Source organism: Cibotium barometz, chromosome 33, assembly GCF_041138505.1.
Source record: "Cibotium barometz isolate CiBa-2024 chromosome 33, ASM4113850v1, whole genome shotgun sequence".
In the NCBI taxonomy this organism is placed as follows: Eukaryota; Viridiplantae; Streptophyta; class Polypodiopsida; order Cyatheales; family Cibotiaceae; genus Cibotium; species Cibotium barometz.
The window spans coordinates 26,405,812-26,430,399 of NC_141078.1; the positions used below are offsets into that span (position 1 = coordinate 26,405,812).

General features: G+C 46.9%; 2 protein-coding genes across 2 annotated transcripts in view; one reads left to right on the top strand and one right to left on the bottom strand.

Moving 5' to 3' along the window:
- The window catches only part of LOC147619450 (pentatricopeptide repeat-containing protein At5g27110-like), a 29,776-nt gene extending 5,455 nt beyond the window's left edge, over positions 1–24,321 (bottom strand). Inside the window, exons 1-4 of the mRNA XM_086773121.1 lie at positions 24,307–24,321; positions 16,577–16,611; positions 16,413–16,473; positions 15,814–15,854 (exon numbers count right to left, since the gene is read on the bottom strand). The gene's annotated coding sequence lies outside the window, so the exon portion shown is untranslated. The remainder of the gene's footprint in view (positions 1–15,813; positions 15,855–16,412; positions 16,474–16,576; positions 16,612–24,306) is intronic.
- On the top strand, positions 2,833–4,406 carry LOC147619451 (uncharacterized). The gene is made up of 2 exons (XM_086773396.1): positions 2,833–3,474; positions 3,792–4,406. The coding sequence occupies exons 1-2, from the start codon at positions 2,833–2,835 to the stop codon at positions 4,404–4,406; spliced, it is 1,257 nt and encodes a 418-aa protein (XP_086629522.1).
- Positions 24,322–24,588: the final 267 nt, after the last annotated feature.

Genomic DNA, 24,588 nt, shown 5'->3' on the forward strand with positions numbered 1-24,588 from the left:
ATAACTATGCCATTTGCCTTCATGAAGATATCAGCCACCTGATCCTCTGTGCTGACATATACCAGATCTATATCACCTGCTAGAACCTTCTTCCTTACAAAGTGATAATGCACCTCAATGTGCTTCGTTCTAGCATGGTATACTAGGTTACTGGTCAACTGCATGCTACTCATATTGTCACAATAAATGACAACTGCCCTATCTAATGGGCTCACCCATATCACCAAGTAGCTTCTGAAACCAACCTACGTCAGAAGCTGCCATAGCAACACCCCTGTACTCTGCCTCTGTACTCGACAAAGCAATTGTTGGCTGTTTCTTATCGCTCCAACTCACAACACCACTCCCAAACGAAAACATAAAGCCACTCGTAGACTTCCTGTCTGTGACACTACTAGCCCAATAATCATCTCTGTACCCATGTAGCTGTATCTTTGTACCAGCCTCATAGAAAAGTTCATAATCAACTCTGGACTTTTATGTACTTGAGAATCCGTCTAGCCACATCCAAGTGTGGCTTCCTAGGAGCTTGCATAAACTGACTCACAAGTCCAACAACATAGCTCAAGTCTGGTCTAGTAATGGTCATGTAGATCTGTAGCCACCAAAGGTGTCCACATGGACCATCCACCGCAACGTGACCGTGTGGCAATGAGTCAACGGAGGCGCCAAGCATTGGGATCATCAAGTGGAGACGCATTGAAGGCTCCAACGGCACCAACTAACACTCCACCACATCTCCAGAGATAGGAGATTCCACCAAACGCTATGCTACCACCCACTGAATCCACCAAAGATAGGAGATGCCACCAACTCGACCTTAGGCATATATGGCTCCTTGTTCCATCTTGGAGAAGATTCTTATTCTGTAGCCTTATCACACTTGGAGAACATCCTTATGCTCATCCTTCATACCACTTTGTGCCTCTTGTTCTATCATCAGCTTCAGCTGTGTCGTCCTCTTCACTATGACCTTTGCTGAGTGTGCACGGTACAGTGAAGGGCATGTATCAATGTTCTTTGAGTAGTGCAAGTGTTCTTGTTTCTTCCGCGGTCTCGTCTCTCCTTGTGTTGTGTTCCGCTCCATAGTGTCTTCTGTGTTGCACCATGAGCATCGAGGGCTCCGGACATACTATCCAGAGAAGAGCCACCACGCAGTGTGCCGGGCAGCCAGCCTTGCTACAAGTACACTAAAATTTGGCACGCCCGATGGGACTCTCGAAACTGGGAGTCCTCATAGCTCACCCCTTCCTCTGTGTTGCGTCCTCTTTCCATGTTGCGTTCTCTCTGCATGCCCAATACACGGTCTTGTGGTAGTCCGGTGAGCCCATCCAAAAGTCCTCTCTCAATACGCTGCTACAGCCGGAAGAGGTTCAGCTACATGTCACCTAGGGAACAACATCCACCCCTCCCTATGGCGGCTAACCTTGGTGACCCCACCCTTGGCAACGCGAGAGGCCAAGCCAACCCTCCTGGCGCAAAACCCCTTTCCACGGTGCTCGGTTGAGTCAACGTCAAGCTTCCCACCTTCAAAGGATCATCCACTGAGAATGTGGATGACCACATCTAACGGTTCATCTCCATTTGTAAGAGCCAAGGTCTTGAGTGGGAGGATGCCTTCTTGAATACTCTGTCCGTCCACTCTCCAAGGTTCTGCAGACAAGTGGTTCAATTAGTTTCCGATCGACCACTTTATAGACTGGACCACTCTGAAGGACACATCCTTTGGACCTTCCGTCCTGGTAACTATGAGGACCGCATTCTCCAAGAGCTAGGAAAGCTCCAACTGTTGCCAGGGGAGAGAGTGTCGGAACTCATGACACGGACCACAGTGCTAGTGGCCCACTTACCGACTTACCCTTGCGACTTCATGGTGCGTCAATGGGTGACACAAGCCTTACCCAAGTCCACCTAGCAAAAGATTCGGAAGAGTCAGCCCACACCAACAACATTGTTGGAATTCCAAGAGCTAGCCTCCTAACTTGAAAATGCACGACTCATGTTTGAGTGTGAAGTCGGCTTTGCACATCAACTATGACACATTTGGATGACCTGGTGGCTCAACTGAAGCAGGAGCTAAAGGCACTCAAAGTGAGCCGGAAACCTCCTAACGAGGAAAGTGCCTTGCTCCAACTCAAAAGGGAGATTAAAGACTTGAAGACCCAACACGAAGCCAAGAAGGGGATGTGGTGTGCTATATACCAGTCACTTGGACACATCGTCCAAGAATGCCCAAAAAGGAAGTACTGCTCCTTTTGTGAAAAAGAAGGATATGAAGATAAAGAGTGCTACTATCTCAACCATTATGCTACAGCTCGCGTTGCCGTTCCACAACCCTTCCATGCTGCTACACCTCCTCCTTGCCCGCCCACTCCCCAGGTGACCTATCTTCCACCACTCATCCCAAATCCTCCTGCCCCAACAACCATGGCAGCAGCCCCCGTGACCCATCCTATTCACCCTCCCCAACCTCGGAATTGTCTTGTCCTTTGCTATAGATGTGAAGAATAAGGTCATTACCAAAGCCGTTGTCTCCTTCCTGAAGGTGCTCCGCCCTGCCGGCATTGTTCGGAATCCAAGGGATCATTATACTCGGAATTTTCCAAGCAAAGGGCATCCACATCCTCCAACCGCACCACCACCAATCTTCCGTGTCGGACAACCCTCCTACCCCTTCCCTTCCACATTCCAAACCAGAGCTCACACCTTTCACTGTGGAGGATTTACTCAAGGGAAATACCATGTCAGTGAACCTCTTTGATCTGCTCCAATTCAGCAGTACATTATTGGAGCAACTCAATGGTACATCCACCAATTCTAGTGGTGGGCAATATGGTGGGTTTTCCCTTCCCTCCGATGTTGCCGGTTGCATGGGTATTAACTGTGTCAATCCCTCTCGTACAGACTACCGGAGTCCCCCGCCTCTCTGTGGAGATTCATGGTACCCCACTTTCTGGGGCAATTGTCGACGATGGCTCTAGGGTGAACCTCATGCCGGAATTCACATTCCATGCAGTAGGCCTCAAGGTGACACGGCCAGCCAACTTCTGTGTTTGGATGGCCGACCAACGGGAGGTGAGCCCTATAGGATTAGTGGAAGGAGTCACTGTAGTCATCCAAGGGATTCCATTCTTACTCAACTTCGTGGTGATCCGGCTTCCTGAAGTCAAAGGGACCTACTCTTTACACATTGGTTGTCCATGGCTAAGGAGTACATGTGTTCTACACGATTGCAATTCCGACCGATTATGGATTCCTCAAGAGCATGGCCCACAGGAATTCAAATTGGAGGAAGGTCTGGACCGAGGGATCCGTGGTGCCACAGTAGCTCCCATTTCTTCTTCCTACTCTCCAACAACCACTTCTTGGCCAGCGACAGAAGAAGGCCTTGTTTCCCATGGTGATGAGTCGGAACTACTTGACTGGCTCCAGGCCACAGAAGGCCTAACATCCTACATGGTGGACATCATGGAGGTACCACACTCTCCTCTGAGCACTATGAGGCTTTAGGCCTAGGAGAACCTGTCACGAGTCACCACAAAGGCGTAAGATGGCCAAATCTCTCCCCAAGGCAAAACAACTTCCCACATCGACTCCAGTCACTGTCCCACGTACTCAACAACGAGCCCAACCACAGGAGGACACAAACTTTCCCAGTGGGGGAGTGTCCTAAGTCTTGGACGGAAGAACACTATGGCACTTTCCCAATTTACCACCAGCCTGCCCACAACACCGATCTAATCTCTAATGCAGCTGAGACAGGGGAACTGCTCAACCTTCCATCTTGCCAGGACCATGTCCAGGAATTCAATCTTGGTACTTCTAAGGAGCTCCATCCCATTCTCTTACCTTCTTGGCTGTGGGACCATCCCGCCCTCCTCAACCAAGCTGCTGCCTTCTTCCAATCCTATGAGGATGTCTTTGCATGGACATACAAGGACTTGGAAGGGGTTCCAGCCGCCATTGGTGTCCACACTATTCCTCTCCGGGAGGGCACTCAACCCATTTGTGGGCGCGCTTACAAGCTCAACCCAAAGTATGCCGAGGCTGAAAAAGTAGAGTTGGAAAAGATGGAGAACACCCAGATCATTTCTCCAATGGAACACTCTGAATGGCTTTCTCCCATGGTGATATCGCCAAAGAAGACCAATAAGAACTGTGTCTGTGTGGACGTCCGGTCCCTCAACAAAGCCACTATCAAGGATGGATTTCCCCTTCCATTCATGGATCAGGTCTTAGAGGATGTGGCCGGGCATGCCCTCTACAGCTTTATGGATGGGTTTAGTGCCTATAACCAAGTCGCCATCCACCCGGATAATCGGCCCAAGACCGCTTTCGTCACCCAATGGGGTACCTTCACTGGCATGGCTGGTGAGATTATGGGTGATATGCGGCCAATGGGATGACAGGCTGTATGACAGCCATTTTGGATTACTAGAGATTGGCATAGTTATAACGCCAGCTCATTTAGTCGGATTCACATTATGGACCAACCCTTGTATGTTGTAGTAGTTGAGTACTAACCCATAGTGTGTACTCTCATCTTTATGTTATGTTGGTTGAGTAGAGAAGAAGAAGATAGAAGAAAATTCAGCTATCCATCTCTCTGGTGTCTTGCTCTCTCTTGTGTGTGTGTGTTTGCTTGCTAGGGTTTGAAGCTCTCCCTCCCTCCCACATTCTCTTTATGGTATAAGAGCCTGGTTCGTGTGAGAGCTAAGGAGGCAAGCAAGAGGCAAGAACAAGCAAGGAAGGAAGCGGTACTACACAGGTAAGAGCACCATCATCTCTTTCCCCTTCTTCATTTAGGTACAACACCCCCTCTGGGAGCTACACATTTCCGATTGAGGAGCTGTCTTCGCGAAAGCGGAACTATAGGATAAGTATTATGTCCTGTTGGATAGAATTTTTTCCGCTAGATTCGCGTTTCGAGCGCGTTCTGGGCCCTGTTTCATCACTGCAAGGTATGGTAGATAATTGATTCTGCTCGAAATCTGGTTATTGCAATGCAGCAGTGCATTTTGGAAGTATAGACAGGGTTTACACATGTATAGTTGATACTGGGTGTATGTACATGTACTTTGGTCACATTTGGTGACACACAGGCTGTGCTGAAGTACCGTTGTTACAACAGTTATAGGAGATACTGCTGTATTACAGGTTGCATATAGAAGAAGTTTGTTTGCAAGTTATTTGATTTCTGCAAGAAAACATATCTGACGGAATTAATTAGTGACAAGCTGGATAAGAATAACTTCCATGCTTGGCAGTTCGGAATGACTAGTTTTCCAATGGGTAAAGGATTTTGGGATTATGTAGAAGGAGACAATGAGGAGCCTCCAAAGTTATCTGAGGAGAATGCCACTCCTGCAGATATAAAGACATTCAAGGATTGGAATCAAGGTGCAAGAAAAGTCATGTACTGGCTTTCAATTAGTGTCACAAACACTATGATAGAACACATACAGGATGCAAACACTCCAACAGTTGCATGGCAGAATCTGGTTCAGATGTTCCAAACTAACACAAAGGCAATGAAGTTGCAGTTAAAGCAAGAGTTGCATACTATGGAAAAGAAAAGCTTGTCTATCAATGAATAGGGCATTGTTGAATCCCTTGGGTTTATCAATGTATCAGTGGAGGATGATGATTTGGTGAGTGTCTGTCTGAATAGGCTTGGCAAAGAGTACAAGCCATTCAAGACCTCCATTACAGTTAGGGAGAAATTTCTTAACTTTCGGGACTCGATATATATGCTGATCATAGAAGAAAAGGCTTTAGGTGAGGATTCTTCTTCACAAAGCAAGAACACATCGGAACATGTCTTCTACTTTAATTCAGGTAGAGGCCATGGTTGAGACCAAGGTGGTGGCCGACAAGGAAATCAGAATTCTGGACAACAACAGTCCAATGATTCATAGCAGCAATCATACACAGGTGGAAGAGGCCAGTCTAGAGGCAAGGGAAGCCAAAAAGGTAGAGGTGATTGGCAAAGAAATCAAAATACAAATAGCATAGAGTGCTATTATTGTGTAAACCAAGACACATGGCAAAGGACTGCTACAAAAAGCAGAATGACATTAAAAGTGGAAAGTTGTAGCAAGGCAACTATTCATCTAGCAAACATGGAGGTGATGACAAAAGTGAGCAGCTGTTTGTGATGCAGCACATGCTTAGTTTCATAACAGGGGATGTGTTAGGATCTCAAGATATATGGTATGTGGATTCTGGTGCCTCTAAGCACATGACCAGTCATGCTGAGTGGTTTACAGATATGCAGAAAATGGAAAAACTAGGTTATATAGAAACAGGTGATGATACTGCGCATCCCATTGCGCATGTTGGTAAAGTGCCATTGTCTATGCAGGATGGCAAAATGAAGTACTTGGCTGATGTACTTCATGTTCTGAATATTACAAAGAACCTAGTTTCTGTTGGACAAATGGTTGAGTAGGGTCTACAAGTGAGGTGTAATCCTCAAGGATGTTTTGTGGAAGACTTCAAAAATAAGTGTTGCTTGGTTGCAAAGGGTAACAGAAATGGCAGGATGTTTACTTTGGATGTGAACATGCCTAAGATAAAGGCAACCATATTTGCGTATGGAACATGTGTCATTGCAGATATTGACATATGGCACAAGCGCATTGGTCATGTGAATGTACAATGACTGAAGTCTATGCAAGCCCAAAATATTGTTGCAGGTTTGCCAAAGTTTAAGGTTGACGGTATGCCTAAGGTATGTGAAGCATGCCAACTTGGTAAGCAGGCTAAACATGCTTTCCCACATGAAAAGCATGTCAGTGCAAGGCCATTGGATGTCATACATTCAGATGTATGGGGACCGACCAAGACTGTAACAATTGCAGGTTCCAGGTACTATGTTACATTCATTGATGACCACCTTGTGGGTTTATTTCATGAAGGAGAAAAGTGAGGTGTTTGCTCACTTTCAGAGATTTAAAGCCTTGGTCGAGAAGGAAAAAGGCATGCAAATAAAATGCCTAAGATCAGATGGTGGGGAAGAATATTTCTCCAATGACTTCAACGATTTCCTGAGAAAGCAGGGAATCAAGAGGCAGTTTACGTGCAGGTACACTCTAAAACAAAATGGTGTTGCAGAAAGGAAAAACAGGCACATTGCAGAAGTAGCACGTACCTTGATGGCTGAAAAGAATATGCCACATTACTTTTGGGCAGAAGCAGTAGCAACTACTGTGTACATTATGATCAGGACACCCAATGCAGTTGTTCATGGTATGACTCCTGAACAGAAGTTTACATACATAAGACTGGATGTCTCACTTGAAAGTGTTTGGGTGTATTGCATATGTACATGTTCCTAATGAAGTGAGAACAAAGTTGGATCCAAAGGCAGAGAAAGCAGAGATGTTGTCTTCGATGAGATGAGTAGCTGGTATGCACCAGTAGTGAAGGCAACAGAAGATGCTGATGTAAGAAGTGTTGATGTTGTACCACATGTAGAGCAGCAATCACAGGTAGTACTGAGTGGACCTAGGGAGTCCTCGAGCAATGGATCCAATGTTAGCCCATGGTCAGGCCGGTTGAGGAATGATGCAGGTACACATGTATCATGGAAAGGGAAGGAAAAGGTAGATAAACCTTTTGTGCCTGATCTGTCAGCAGGTCACTCATATGTGGATGGTGACTCTAGTGGCTCTGAGCAGAGCCTTGATGAGGAGCTTGGCATTCCGTTTGTGGTTACTCCTAGTGTAAGGAGAACTAGGGTTATTTTGAGGACACCTGGCAGTGATCCAGGTGTATGCAGGTCTATGAGGGTTAGATACCCTGTTGACAGGTTGAGATATGATGGATATACAGCCCATCATTATGCTTACATGGTAAAAGCAATACAGGAGGTTGAGCCCACTTACTTTGGGCAAGCAATTGGAAATAAGAAATGGGAAGATACCATGGATGAGGAGATGGCAGCATTGGATGCAAATGCAATATGGGAGTTAGTGCCTTTACCTAAGGAAGAGAAGACAATTGGATATAAGTGGGTATATATAAAGTCAAGCACAATGGTGATGGTTCAGTAAGCAGGTTTGTTACAAGGCAAGATTGGTTGCCAAGGGCTATGCGCAGACTTATGGCATAGACTATGAGGAGACATTTAGCCCGGTTGCAAGAATGGCAACCGTGAAAGCTATCATTGCTATGGCTGCAGGCGAAGGGTTGGTCTTTACATCAAATGAATGTAAAAATTGCTTTCTTGCATGGTGATTTGCAAGAAGAAGTATACATGATGTAGCCACTAGGTTATGAGAGTGACGCACATCCAAATTTTGTGTGCAGGTTACGCAAAGCCTTGTATGGCTTGAAGCAGGCACCCAGAGCATGGTCAAACAAGATCGGGGAGTATCTTGTTACCATTGGATTTCAGATATCCAATGCAGATTTTTCACTATACCTGAAAAAGACAGATAGAGGGATCATGCTATTAGTCATCTATGTGGATGACTTGATTATTACTGGTGATAGTGATGCAAACATACATGATGTCAGGATGCTTTTGAAGCAAAAGTTTGAGATGAAGGATTTGGGTGAGCTATGGTATTTCTTAGGCATAGAGGTGGTGAGATCACCTCATGGCATTTTGCTATTGCAGAGACAGTATGGCTTGGACATGTTGTCCAAGTATGGTATGACAGGCTGTAAGCCTATTTCAGTGCCAATGGAGCAGAACACAGCTTTCCGCAAATACAGGTGAGCTTTTGGAGGACCCCACTACATACACGTGCATAGTAGGTAGTTTGATCTACATGACCATTACAAGGCCAGACTTGAGCTATGGTGTCGGACTTGTGAGTCAGTTTATGCACGCCCCTAGGAAGCCACACTTGGATGCGGCTACACAAATCCTCAGGTACATGAAGTCCACAGTTGATTATGGACTTGTCTATGAGGTTGGTACAGAGATACAATTGCATGGGTACACAGATGCTGATTGGGCTGGTAGTATTGCGGATAGGAGATCTATCAGTGGTTTTATGTTCTCATTTGGGAGTGCTGCTATGAGTTGGAGCAATAAGAAGCATCCAACAGTTGCCTTATCGAGTACACAGGCAGAGTACAAGGGTGCTGCTATGGCAGCTTGGTTTTAGAAGCTACTTGGTGACATGGGAGAGCCCGTGGATAGGACAGTTGTCATATATCGTGACAACATGAGCAACATACAGTTGGCCAGTAACCCAATATATCATGCTAGAACGAAGCACATTGAGGTGCATTATCACCTTGTGAGGAAGAAGGTTCTAGCAAGAGATGTAGATCTGGTATATGTCAGCACAGAGGATCAGGTAGCTGACATCTTCATGAAGGCATTGGGCACAGAGAAGCTCCATAGGTTTAGGAGCTTACTTGGAGTGCAATGTGTGGAGTTGAGCTCGAGGGGGAGTGTTGAGATATCGAGCTCAACTAGTGCTACGGCGGACATTGATGACCCGCCTGGGTGATAGCTTCCGCATCCACACATATGCGGCCATTGGGATGACAGGCTATGTGACAGCCATTATGGATTACTAGAGACTGGCATAGTTATAGTGCTAGCTCATTTAGTCGGATGTTTGAAGTCATAAAGTGGATTGCTAAACTCGCGAAACTTAGGATACAGAAGATGGTGTGAGCATTTGTGTGACAAGATCCTCAAATACGAATACTTCCGCTGCATTTTACATTGGTATCAGATTCAGCTTGTCCACACACACCGCATCCTAGCGTGAGGACATCCTTGGATGGTCAGATTGCGTTCCGGCACAACCACCGACTTCAGCATCATGTCTACAAAGGAGAGTACCCATCAACCGGAAGAAGTCTCCCCCGAAAGAGACCTTGCTTTTCCAACTACTGCAAACACCATAGCTCTACTCAGAGCTCAAAACCAGCTTCTCATGGAGCGTCTCCAACTCTTGGAGGCAACAGCAGCACGACCACCTCCACCTCCAGCAACCCCTGACTACATCTCCCTCTTCTTTCAGATGGAACAACAAAGAAGAGAAGACGAGGTTCGACGGAGAGAAGAAAAAGCAAAAGCTGAAGCACGAAAGCAACAAGAAAAAGCAGATAGATGGGACTATGAGGAAGCCCAATGCAGGATCGAAGAAGACCAGCGTTAGGCTGAACTCGCTGCTCGGGAGCACCAACAAGAGCTCGATCGAGAACGTATGTTACTCGAGTACCAAAGGGAAAAGGAGGCCAAGGATCTAAGATATCAGCACCTCTCTTCAGTTTCCCCAGCCTTAGATTCCACCAGCCACCAGCCCGCGATATCGACTACCGTCATTCGAAGTCCAACGAATTTTAGTAAGTATGATGGTAAGTGTGATCATTTAGTAGTTAATCAGTTTATTTATCAATTTACTGCTCATTTTCCATTAGCTAGGATTACAGATCCTCAAAGGATAGAACTTCTATTTTACCAGTAATTCTCTGAGAATTCTGTTCCTGAGAATCTTTTCTTGAACATCAAGAATTTCTTCATAGAGAGGTTTAGTGGCAACAATTTCTCTACCACAGGTAGATGAAGCTTCATCTCTATCTGATGAGGGACAACTTGTGGTTCTTGGTCATTCAACAGAACTAACAAGAACTAGCAATAGTGAGGGGGCAGAGAAAATTTAAATTTGGTAAGAAAATAATGACAAGGCCATCGCTCTCATTAGGCTTGCATTGTCCAACCATCTTAGTCATCATGATGAGGACTTTAACAAGACTGCTAATGAGGTATGGGACAAGTTGGAAACTGAATTTGTTAACGAGGTTAATAACTCTAAGTTAATTTAAAGCAAAAATTATTTGGTTTAAAGATGAGTGAAAGAAGAGACCGTGGGTGAGCATTTGAGCAAACTTGGCTCAATACTATAGCAATTGTCTAGCCTAGGAGTAAATGTTGAAGAAGATGATAAAAAGGTTATTCTTCTACCAATATAGAGAGAATCTCCAAGTTTTTAGAGCTCTTGACCGTTCTAAGAGTGGTGAAATAGACACCCTTTGATGACATGCTTACTGTCGTCTTAAGGAGAAAGGTACAAAGATATTTGCTTTAAAAAAATGACAAAAGAGAAAAAAAAGGAGCATGCAAAGCTAACGAGATTGAAGAAGAAGATTATAAACCTGAAGAAAAGGTATTCATAGGTGGTTATCACCGCACCACCAACAATGGAGAATCTCTCTTAAAGAGAAATATTATGATTGGGTCTTCTAGTTCCCACTATGTTTGAGTCAAGGATTCTTTGCCCAGGTAAGCCTCCCAAAATTAGAGTTATATATTTTGGATCCTTTTGGATTTTGTAATGCCTTATGTCTATAAATGTCTCGTCTCCTTCATTCCATTTTCTACCCCTAATTTAGGCACCGGGGGGGAGGGGGGGGGTTGTTTTTGTATGCCAATGTAGGCTGTCTTTGTCCTCTGGGCAAGAGATCTAGCCTCTGAGCCTTTCATAAGGACCATGCCTGTTAAACCTCTGAGCCATGCTTGTTGACCCTCTGAGTCTTTTGAGCCATGCTCTCACTGGCCTCTAAGCTATGCTTACTGTCTCTGAGTTCGAAGTAGGGACCATGTCTTGTGTCTTCACTTGTGTTGGTGTACGAGACTATTGATGGTAATGCATGCAGCTCCACCATCACCCTGAAGGGATTTTATTGGATATTTCAGAGTTATTCTGGAGTCTAGTCAAATGTCCTTCGTGGTGTGAACACACTAGGTGTGAACACCCTCTTATTTAGGGTCAAAAGATGAGGCCTTCGTTCCTATAAAATCAACGTACATGATGGAAGTATTTATATAATTTATCATCCTTGTGTTGTGCAACTTTGCTTTCTCCTACTTGAGGTTTAGTGTTTTTGTCTCTCTCTCTCTCTCTAGGCCTGGTCACCATCACCTTCAGCATGGCTTGAGTTTTCATCTCCTTCACCACTTTCACCTCCCTGTGATCCTAGCACCATGTTTACAACACAAACTTGTTGGCCAATAGATAATGGCGGTACTTCTTCATAGCATACTACCATCTAAAGTCTTGCTTGTATGGTAGTGTAGTTTTGTCCTAGTTTTGTTTAGAATCATTTAGTTGATGACTCGCAAAGCTAATAGGGAAATCCATATTATGCTCTCCTGGTTGTGCCAAAACACAACCAATGGTGAAAGACAAGGCATCTATGTGCACATGGAAAATGATATCCCAATTGGGAGATTGTAGAATTGGTGCACTTGCTAGGGCTTTCTTGAGAGTGTCATAGGCCTTTTGACACTCATCTCATGTCCACTCAAAGATAATAAGTAACTTGTACAAGGGTCTCACTATGTTAGCATATAGGGTTATAAATCATCCGACGACATGTCCCATGAAACATTAGACACCCTTGAAGTTAGTGGGTGGTGGAAGCTTAAGAATTAGCTTCACCTTGCTTTCATAAGTGGAGATGCCATATTCGGAAACAATGTGGCCTAGTGTTACTCCATGCCTCACCATTTGAAATTTGAGTGGGTTGAGGGATATTCCATATAATTTGCATGTTTTCAATACCTTCCTAAGGCACCAAAAATATGCTTTCCATTTGAAATTGACACAAAGGTCATCCATGAAAACTTCAAGGAACTCCCTAAGGTATTTCTTATATGTTGTGCACATAAGCCTTTGGAAAGTGCCTGGGGCATTGGATAGGCCGAATGGTAAACTGTGCTTGACCACTTGTGGGGGTACACCCTTCATGTCCTGATAATTCCACGCAAAGCATGCTTGGAATTCTATGAGTAGATTAATGAGGTCTTTTTCTTCTTTAGGAGATAGGTCCTTCCCAATGTATATAGGTTTGGGATTCTTGTCTGATCCTGACCTATTTAACCTCAGCCGGTCCATCATAAGATGTCCCAAGCTTCCCTTTAGGGGTTCTGTTTGCCTTTTCAAAGTGTACAAAGTTGTCACCCACATTGTATGTCTTGAAATGCTCAGGTACATGTCTAAGGTGGCAGCGATCTCTTGTAGGGTTAGCTTCTTTTTTAGCATTGGCTAAGGATTTGTTCTTTGCCCTTCTTGCAGAGTAAGAGAGTTTTATAGAATCACTCGATCTTGTGGGGTCATCTCTCTCTATGACCAATAACTTGACTAAATTTTCAAAAAGATTGAGCTCTTCTCAAAGCTAATGGTCTTCTTTCCCTCCCTAGAAAAGATATAAGTCATCCCTTTTTTATCTTTTTGGGACACAAGCTACCACATCTTGGTCACATAGATTGCCTTCAATATCTGGAGCATGTTACATTACTGTAGCGCTTAACATATATACGAAAGCGATTTCCTTGCCGTCTGACACGGCATATCTTGTGTCTATCCTAGTTGGAAGGATGTCCATAGTTGTAAGAAAGCTATTAATTTATAAGCTCTCTGACATGGCATATCTTGTGTCTATCCTAGTTGGGAGGATGTCCATAGTTGTAAGCCTATGAATTTCTGTGTATGTCCCATGTCCTCAAATATTCTGAAGACAACATATGACTTTAAACTATTTTTCACTCCACCAAATTAGAATGAACTTAAAGTTAACAAAGGTCCATACACTATAAGGGAATGATGGGTTACCGACACATATACTGGTGCCAGAACATAGCATTGTAAATTCCCAAGCACCAGTATACGCGTCACTATAGCACCAATTCATATTCATTGGTATAGCCATTAATATGGGTGTTGGTGTATGTGGCAATAGGCACCAATGTAGGTGTGGGTATAGGCACCGATACAGATGTCGATATAGGCATGGCTAGGTATCAGTATAGGTGTGGGTATAGGCATTGGTATAGACATGGGTATAAGCGCAACTATAGGCACATGTAGCTGGCAGTGTACTGATGCTTGTACTGGTGCATATACCGGTGCTCTGTGCATATTGTTTTGGTAGAATGGTGTATCCAGCTGTAGATTGTAGTTGGATACACCATTTTGCACGTTAGTAAGAGTACTTGTCAAATAGTACTCATGGTTGAGCGAAAACCATGAGTTTTATATTATGTAAAAAGATAATTACATATTTGCAAGATTACATTGAGGTGTTGATCCAAGGTATGGTTAGCAGCACTATATATATGCCAAAACATCATGTGTGTACAAGTCAAAATAGCATGCCAAGAGAGGTGTGTAGAGATAGCAACACACTACTAGTCATTGCTAGACTAGGGTATATCATTCTACATCAATGTATACAAAAGAAGAAATTATTATGCAATGCAAACATACAAATGCAAATGAGTAGATGGATACAAATAGTAGCATCATACTTACCGCATTCGTAACTGCTCCCCCATTGATGGGTGTGCCCTCAAACTCTAATTGCTTGAGAGGAGCACCTGTGTGCCAAACTTGTAGCCATATTTCTCCTCTTTTGAAAATGGGGGATGACCTACCATGCTCTCCTATATCAACAAATTCCACAAGGTTAAATGCATGAAACTAATGCATATCATAAGTGAAAAATTATAGAGAGATGCAAAAAAACTTACAAAGTACTCATGAAAGGACTCGTAGCCTCTATTACCAAGATGCCATGAGTCTACACTCTCCATCTGGGATCATGTAGCCTCCTTATGTTGATTGTATCTATCACGTGTGTCCGCTTGGATCATCCGCCACTCCTCTTCATCTAGCCAAATAGGTTTTGGCTTCCCCCTCCTCAAAGCATCCCTTACGTTGGATCTGCACATGATGCCATGGTTTTAATCATGACATGGTTGATCTATTGATTAGGCACTACTTTACCTTCGGGAGTTTACTCCCTCTTAATTTGCAAGATGATGTTCTTTTTGTCATGCTTTAAGGCTTCCCACTTCTTCATCACCTCATGCACAAACTAAATCTTAAGTAGTTGGCGGGTACATGCCTTCATCTCCTTCCCTGTCTCATCTTGCATGACTGGTCCATTGCAAAACTTTCTTTGTGGATGCTGTGCGAGGAGTGTAAGGACTCCTAGGTGCGCATGGTGGAGGATATGGTTGGGTGCTGACATGTAGGAGGAGATGGTTGGGTGCTCACGTGGTGGTGGAGGGGATGGTTGGGTGCTTATGTGTAGGAGTCGATCCATTTGTGCCACCACCTCCACTACCACCATATCTACACGTAGACAAGTGACACGAGTAGGTGGGATGCACACTGGTGTATGCAAGGGAGTGGGGATCATTATGACTGCAGTGGTAGAGGGATGGGAGGGCCCAGCCCCCCAAAGTGATTCAATACTATGGCTCTCTACTCACGGGTTGCTTGTGATATGAACTAACAGAATTGCTTAGGGCCTATGGCTTATGGTCTAGGCATGAAAGCAAACTCTAGAGAAGGCTGGGTGGAGGCGTTTAAGGGGCTGCAACCTTTCAGGGTTTCAGCTCATGATTATACATACACTAAAGTTAAACTTGGTAAAGCATTAGGCTTAAACATTATGCATAAAAATCATTACTCTATGCATACTCTAGGTGTGCATAGAGCATGGAGCAAGCATGGATCATGCATACTCTATGGAATCATAAAGCACGCTCTCTTTATGTACACATAGACTATGCATACTCTATGCATGCATAGAGCATAGAGCATAGAGTATGCAAGTTCTAAGCTCAGGCTTGGCTATGCATAGCCAATCCTAGGCTAAAGCATGCATAGAGTATGCAAGCTCTAAGCATGCATAAAGAGTATACTTTATGCATGCATAGAGCATGCTCTCTCTCTCTCTCTCTCTCTCTCTCTCTCTCTCTCTCTCTAATCCTAAACCCTAGCACCTAAGGGTGCAAACAAGAAAAGCTCAAATAGAAAAAGAGCTTACCTCAAAATGTTAAGAAGAGTTGGGCTCAAAAACAGAGAGACCTACTATACAAAATAAGAAAATGAGGTAAGCATAAAAGTATTAGGCTGAAAAATTATGCATAAAAACCATTACTCTATGCATACTCTAGGTGTGCATAGAGCATAGAGCATGGAGCATGCATACTCTATGTAGGCATAAACCATGCTCTCTTTATGCATGCATAAACTATGCTATGAAACTATGCATATTTTATGCATACAAGCAAGTGGCTACAAAAAGATGTATGTTGTTCATTATGCATAGTAAAGCCTATGCATAGGCATGGCCATAGGCCAAAGCATTCATAGAGTATGCAAGCTCTAAGCATGCATAAAGAGCATGTTTTATGCATGCATAGAGCATGCATAAAGCAAGCATGCTTAGAGCATGTGCATAGAGAATGCATAAAGCATGGATAGAGCACACTTTAAGCATGTATAGAGAATGCTCTAAGCATGCATAAAGAGTATGCTTTATGTATACATAAAGCATGCTTTAAGCATGCTCTCTCTCTCTAGTCCTAAACCCTAGCACCCAAGGGTGCAAACAAGAAAATCATAAATAGCAAAAGAGCTTACCTCAAGTCGTTGAGAAGATCTGGGCTCAAAGTAAAGACACCGGTGTAGAGAACTTGGCCTTCTGCAAATACACACAACATGAGCAAACCAATAAGGAAAAATTGATAGATAAAAGAGAAATTAGGGTAAAGAAAACATGAGCAAACAGCCCTGGGTAACATTACCTTGACTTGAGAGAGAAAGGCAAGAAGATATGAGACTGCAAAAAAAAAAAAAAAAAAAACACACATTAGAAAATCCATGGTAAAGGCAAGAGAAAGAAGGGCAAAGGGTAAGAGAAGGTAAGAGAAATAAGGGAAAAGGGTTTGTAGAAAGAACGATATACCTATGCAAACAAACACAAACACAAACACATAAATTTGTTTCCACAAGTTGGGAAACTAAATTTTGTAATTTTTATGGGCACCAGTATAGGCATTGGTATAGGGTCCAGTATGAACGTCGGTATAGGTGTCGGCATGGGCGTTGGTAAATATTATTGGTGTTTGTACTAATGCATGTACTGGCACCTATATTGGTGCCCATCAGTTTGCTTGAGAACTCAAATTTATAATTTGAATTTTGCCTTTTGGTTTGCCGTGGCCGACATTTAAGGCCGACATTTAAAATTTAGTCTTGAATCGGTGGACTAACGAATTTGGTCTTTATTCCTATATATAAGAGACCCCATCAGCCCCAAACAAAAACATCATAACAAACGTGTGCACGACCTAAAAACTTTGGCGGCAAAGAGTAGGGACACTCGTAGAACTCCGTATCAAGATGGCTCGCTGAAGCTCCCGCTCTCCCCCCTGCTCGCGCTACTGCCTGCACGCCCTTCCCGCCCACGCCCACGCCCCCCCCCCCCCCGCCTGCCCTCCCCCCCTGCTCGCGCTACTGCCTGCACGCCCTTCCCCCTTCCCGCCCACGCGCCCCCCCTCCGCCTGGCTTCCTTGCGCTGAAGCGCCCGCCGCCCCCTGCTCATCGCCTTCACGCCCCCCTCCCCTCTTCAGCGCCCCGGCCCCCCCTCCGCCAGCCCTCTCTTTCCCCCCATCCCCCCTTTTCGCGCTGCCCCCGCCCCCCCCCCCCGGGTTCTTTCTTTGCCGCCTTTACCCCCCCCCCCTCTTTCTGGTTTTTTTCCGCCCCCTGGGGTTTTCTTTTTTTACCTTCCGCCTTCCCCCTCCGCCCTTTGTGTGCAGCTCGGTTCTTGCAGGTCTCTCCACATTCGCTCCGCCTTCGACATAGCTTCAAACTCTGATGGAGGCTCCTCCCGCCCCACCTCAGAGGGACTCTTCCGCAGCCCCCTCGCCCGCCCCCTGAGGACACCCCCATCAGGCTTTCTCTTTCGCCAGAAGAGGAAGCGAGCCTCGCCGCAGAGGTGGAACGCCTCCAGGCACATTCCACCATCTGCCGTATAGTCAGCACTCGCCCCAGCAGAGGGGAGATCCGAGATCTTCTCCAGGCCCGCCGCCTTCTTGCAGATGTGGGCAAGATCCTGGACGTTCAGCAACTGGGCCGTGGTCACTACCAGATCGAGTTCGAGACAACCCAGAGCGTGGCCCAGGTCCTAGCCATGAGTCCCCTTGACAGCAGGGACGCTCAGGCATTCTTTAGACCCTGGCAGCATGGCTTTGACCCAGCAGCGGCCGAGCAGGGAGAGCGCCTTTTCCATGTTACATCTTGCTTCCTTGGGCTCCGCCGCGAGTACCTTCCGCTCCTTTCGAGGCTAGGAGCATTGGTGGCTCGGTGCTTGAGACTAGCGGCTTCACTGGCCCCACAGTAGATTCAGTGGTGGCTAGAGCAGCTGGGCTACCTTCGGTCAGGGTTTTGGTTCCTGACATCTCCTCCCTTCCGAAGGTCATTCAGCTACCTAGGATAGGGGGGGGGATGGATTGATCAGAGAGTGTTCTTGGGGCTCCCGAACCAGTGCTTTATCTGCAGGCAGGTCGGCCACCTGGCCAAGGCCTGCCCTCGCAGGAGACCCCGACCTTCACCGCAGCAGCAGGTCCCTGATGGCCCGCCCACAGATGCGGCTCGGCAAGCAGCCTCTGGGACCCCTGCTCAGCCCACAGAGACCTCGGAGTGGCAGCCTGGACAGGGGCGCCGTCGAGGAGACAGCCACAGCAGCACGCCCAGAGACCGATGCAGCAGCAGCCACAGTCTCAGCATCACTAGGTTCCCGTGAGGAACAGCTTTGCTCCCCTCCAGGAGGAGACCCCAGCGCCGACTGAGGACCAGGAGATGCCAGCACCCCCTCCTTCGCCCCCACCCCCCCTCCCCCCCTCCCGCCTCACTTCCACCTTCGCCTCCTCCCATCCCCGCTCCGGTTTCGGCAGCGGCTCCTTCTCCCCCCCCTCCCCCCCCCCCCCCCCCCCGCGCCCGCCTCAGCTCCCCAGGAGGCCCTGGCAGTCCCCTGGCGCTCACCTGCAGTCCGGCGGACACTGAGCACCGACCTTGCTCGAGCACCGCAGAGGAGACTTACCATGCCGATTCGGGCTTCACGGATATCCTCTATCCGCAGTCGACTGAGTCGTCTCGACACTCGACAGCGCTCGGAGGCTTTTGATTACTCCTTCACACGGCTTTTTGGAGCAGAGGGCCCCCATGAGCCAGCACCCATCAGAGTTCATGTAGTGATACCTCCGGCCCTTGATTCAGCGGTGGCCTTCTCATTCCCTCTCTGTGGCCCTCGTGACCGGGAGTGGAGCTTGGATCTCGCTCTTAGCACTTTGAAGACTCAGGCAGTTGAGTTTTCTCACCATGTGAGCGATCTGGAGGTGACAGATGTGATAGGCCGACTATGGGAGTTGGCTCATTTTTTCTTTGATCCCGGGAGTGTGGATGCCTCAGGGATTCGACATTTGGTCGTTCGCATAGTGGCAGACTTAGCACGCGACCCTGGATATGTATGCATTCATGAGGTTGCTCTGTCTGAGCGGGAGGCAGTCGCCATGGGACACAGCCACTGGCGCCTGATCCGTGATTCTTGCAGCACACCGGGTGGGCAGATTCGTAGCCGCTCGGATGGGGACTATTCTCCATCCAAGCCGCTTGCGAAGGCCCGCCGTACGGCTGAGACAGCATCCACCTCAGCAGGTCATCCATGAGGATCATCTCATGGAATGTACAGGGCCTTGGCGGTGCACATTATATACGTTATCATGGTTGCTTGAGGCAGGAGCTTCAGAGATGCTTGGTTGGGGGCAGTATTGATATTTTGATGATGCAGGAGCACCATTTGGGTGAGAGCAGGATCCGGAGATACGGTTCGGTGATACCTGGTAGATGGGACACCTTTTGGTCTGCAGGGTTTGGCCCCTTGGGTGGGCAGGGAGGAGTATGTATGGTCATTGCGGATGTATGGCGGCAGGCCATTGTGGATCGCGGGATCATTGTGCCTGGTAGAGCACAGAATGTCATTCTGAGGACGCATGATGAGCTCTTTGGCGTGCTCAATGTCTATGCGCCCAACCATGCTAGTGCCAGAGCAGAGTTCTGGACCCAGGTTACGGATGCATTGCCAGAGGCCGCACATTGGTGTGTCGGGGGAGACTTCAACATGCTTGAGGACCCAGCGGATAGGGTGGGAGGCAGTCATGCTACAGTGCACGGCACGGAGCTTGCAGCTTGGGAGCGATTTTGCATGACATTGAGGATCACTGATGCATGGCAGCATGAGGCCTTCTCCCACTCTCAGGACAGTCTTAGTTTCTCTCGGTCGGATCGCCGGCAGGGAGGGACTAATCTATCACGGATTGATCGCTTCTATGTGGGCGACTGGTTAGGGGAGCGAGGGGGCTCCGTTGGCATTCTCGCTGGCACGTCTTTTTCAGACCATGCGCCAGTTATTTTGACACTTGAGGAGAGGACACGGGAGACCAGCTTGCAGTTGAGGATCCCAGAGAGGGTACTTACAGATCCTAGTCTTGCTGAGGACATTGAGAGGATATGGCATGATAGTCAGAGCTCTGACCAGGATGCAGCAGGCCAGTGTGCCCAGGGACTCATCGAGCTCAGCTCTTTTTTGCACGCTGCAGCCTTGACACGGCTGGGAGAGACTCGCGAGCGGGAGCGTCGGTTGAGACGTAGCCTTGCTTCGCTTCAGCGCCTTCAGGAGCAGCAGCCTACATGTGAGTGGGTGGCGTCCCAGCTGAGCCAGTCACGCCAGAAGGTTAGAGAGGCAGAGAAGCAGAGACATGAGTTTTACTATCGTCGCCTCTCACTGGACGCAGCTTGGTGATAGAGTGACTGGGGAGTTTTTTGAGATTACTGGACCCCGCCATGCTCGCGCAGGAGTCCGCTAGCTTGGGAGGCCCGACGGATCGGTAGCCACTGAGCCCGGGGAGATCAGAGCCATTGCCATTGAGTTCTATAGAGACCTGCTTTCAGCGGAGCCAGACACCGAGGCTCGGGATGCTTGCAGACAGACTGTGTGGGCCTATGTGCAGAGGAGGGTCACAGATCGTATGCGTTCAGTTCAGGGTGAGCCTCTTTCAGAGGTTGAGCTTGCTGAGGCCTTGAGGGCCCTTCCGCGCCATAGTTGCCCTGGGGAGGACGGATTGACGCCTGCCTTTTTTATGCGCTATTGGGACCTTTTGGGGCCAAGCCTTCGCAGGGGCTTTCAGTATGTTTTGGACACTGGGGTGATGCCACAGAGCTTTTCAGAGGGCTTGATCTTTCTTATCCCCAAGGGGGAGGGAGTATCAGATGATATTCGGCATTGGAGACCTATTACGATCCTCAATACTGTCTACAAGGTCTTAACAAAGGCCTTGAGTTTGAGGATCCAGCCCTTTTTGGGGGAGTTGATTCATGCTACCCAGACAGGATTCGTCAAGGAGCGTAGTATCCTTGACAACATTTTCATCTTCTGCCCGAGCTAGATTTCTCGGTGAGGACTTGGTCGTGATGCTTCTCGATTTTGAGAAGGCATACGATAGAGTCGATTGGGGTTTCTTAGAGGGCATTATGCTTCGCCTAGGCTTTGAGCCAGTTTGGATTCGAGGAGTGGCGGCTCTATATTCCACAGCTCGTAGCTAGGTGCTGATTACAAGAGGACGGGGGCCGAGTTTTGAGTTGACCTGATCAGTCCGTCGGGGGTGTCCTCTCACCCCGTTTCTTTTTCTCTTCTTTGCTGAGGCTATGAGCATGTATCTGACGGCAGAGGAGGTTGGTTTGAGAGGACTCCAGCTCCCAGTCCGGAGGGAGGACGTGCTCGATGCTGAGTTTGATGATGACACGGGTTTATTTTTGCATGGCCAGGAGGCCAATCTTCAGCGGGCAAAGCAGTCGCTCCAGGTTTTTAGTGCAGCTTCGGGAGCATTGATCAATTGGCGCAAGACAGTGGCCTTTTGGATCAGTAGCGCTCCCACTCCGGCATGGAGCCCAGACTCGGGTTTTAGATGGATTCCTCCTGGCACAGCAGTGCGGTATTTGGGATGCCAGATTGGACTAGATTTGTCACCTGAGCAACAGATTGCCCCGCTTCTTCTGAGCATTCGGAAGAAGCTTTTGTATTGGAGTACAACTCGGCTATCCTTGGCTGGGAGGGTGGTGGTGGCAAATCAGGTGCTTTTAGCGACCATGTGGTACATCACATCTTGCTGGATCTTCTCGAGCTCTTGCATCAGCCAGGTACACAGGCTGATCAGGAACTTTCTTTGGTTTGGGCGGGATGGTCAGCCAGCCCGGGGTAAGGTTGCTTGGGCAGTTATTACACTTCCGTTGGCCCAGGGAGGCTTGGGCATTATAGATCCAGTTGATTAGAGTAGAGCCCTATTGGGGAAGCTTATTGTTGGAGGGCTGCTTCCAGGCGCTGAGCCTTGGAACAACAGGGGGCACTTGGGCACCAGAGATACGATGGATCTTCATAGAGATGAGGAGGACAGGCCTCAGTAGAGGATGAGAGGACAGATTTGCCTTGAGCATCTTGAGAGCTTGGGAGTTGCTGAGACCGGGACTCTCTCAGAGACCTCCTTCTTGTGATGAGGAGCGGGCCAGACAGCCGCTCATCTGGAGCCCAGCAGTTCGCACAGAGCAGGGTCATATGCTGGGTTCTCGGCCTCGTCTAGCCTGGGGACCATTGGCGGCAGGCCCAGCACGTAGTTTTGGAGACTGGCAGGCCTTCTGCAATCTCGCAGAGGAGATCTAGGTGAAGAGGCTGAGTCACTTCAGAGGGGGGCTGATTATGAGGGATGACATTCAGGAGGCACTCACAGAGGAGTGGTTCACGCCTCTCGAGCCAGTGGCCCCACGGTGGATGGGAAGGTGGTGGACCTAAAGCACCATGGGTATGAAGTAAATTGGAGGAAAAATAGGTAAATAGGACCATTGCAGAGTTTTGCACCCCAATGACATGTATGCATTGCCTGAAGGGTGCATTTACAAAGGATGACAAGATTGCTGGCTTTAAGTCCCATGATTGGCACAAACTTCTATAATTTGTGCTTCCAATTGCAATAAAGGGATGCCTCACTAAAGACATAAGAGCTACCATATACAAGATTAGTACATTGCTGCACATTGGACCTCCACCAAGGAAATAAGGAGAGATACCTTGGAGTCAGCATGTCTAAACTCCATAGAGGCCATGTCTAAATGACGAATACGTGGAACAAGAATAGCAAGAGCATGGGCCTTGGGATCAAAGAGGACCTATCCATGTCCTTGCCAAATAGGTGAAAGGCAAAAACCTTTGAAAGACAAACCACGGAAGCTCGCGGTGAATAACCCATGCTTTACGTGCAATCATCTTGGTCACCATGCATGTCACAACCTTTCCAAGAAGAAAGGAAAGGGTGTGTAAGAAACCATGGTGCTAGGTCTAGGAGGGAGTGAGAGTGGAAGGAAGAGATGGAGAGATCAAGCCATGGTGTGTGGGAGCATAGACACGGATGGGAGAGAGAGAGATGGGACGGCACACAAAAAAGCAAGATTGCACAACACAATGATGAATGAATTATGAGCATAAGACTTCCACCATGTACAATGCTTTTATAGGCACCAAGGCCTTATCTTTTGACCCTAAATAAGAGGGTGTTCACACCACTAAGGACACTTGACCGACTCTAGATTAACTCCGAAATACCCAACAAACCCCCCTTTGGAGTGATGGTGGAGTTGCATGCATAACCTTCAATAGTCCCATACTCCTAACACAAGCAAAGAAACAAGACAATCAAACTCAGAGGCTAGTACGCATGGCTCAGAGGCCAGTGAGCATGGCTCACGGGCATTAATTAGGTGTGAATAGGCCTTGTTTTGGACACTTTTAGACCGCCCTATTGGCTGGCCAATTGGGCACCCTGCTGGCCACCAAATGGCATCCATGTTTGGCCACCTATATGCCACTTATGGAGGTCGGTTTGTTGACCTCAATGTCGATGTATACATGTCTGAATAATCTGGGAAGACATATCGTTCTGACCCAGGGAATCCCTTAGGCCTGTGCGTTCTATGGGAGCGTGTACATCACTGTTTACCTATGCGCACCTCCCCATCTTAACCACCCTTGAAGCTGCTCCTAACCATCTAAAGAGTTTTGCAAATATTTGATATAAATTGCAGACACACTAAAATTTTGCACAAAATCATCCGCAGCTAAAATTTCGCAATAACTTTTTTGCCCCAAAAAAATGAAATTGCAGTTGCAATCACCGAAAATCAAAATTACTGGAGGCATAAAAGAGAAATTCTTTGTACGATAATTAGTCAAGGTTATATGGATTCTTGGAAAATGCTTTTGGAGGTAAATTCTTAACGCGGCCCCCCAATCAATAAAACAAAAAATCTGTTACCGAAAATTTAAAATTAAGCATCCCGTTACTAATTCTTGTAAATTAACAGAAAATAAGGGCAATTTTTTTCTTTGAAAACAAGCAAAAATTGTATTGCTTAAGCAGGAAGTAAGACCAACCTTCTGATTCGTGCTCCGACGTTAGGGCAGCCATCTCAAACGCTGTAGCCTAGCCTCGTTCTTTTTATGGCTTTCTAAAGATGATTTATTCTTGCTTTTCTTTCTTTCAAACCTTGAGAAGATTGGATTTATGCTTTCCCTTTTGTTTTGTTTTGCTTTTTCCCAGGAAGGAACACACACTTTTATGGTGTGGAACACACTTGGGACCTAGTCTAGTGTGGACCACCCGGCTATAACCCCACCCCTTTTGATACAAGCAAGAGCCAAGAGTAACTTTTTATG

What these genes read in the sequence shown, in the direction of transcription:
- LOC147619451 (XM_086773396.1), top strand. Translation starts at nt 2,833, where the DNA reads ATGGTGGGTTTTCCCTTCCCTCCGATGTTGCCGGTTGCATGGGTATTA. An exon ending in ACATGGTGGACATCATGGAG is followed by an intron (nt 3,475 to 3,791) that starts GTACCACACTCT and finishes CCATCTTGCCAG; the next exon opens with GACCATGTCCAGGAATTCAA.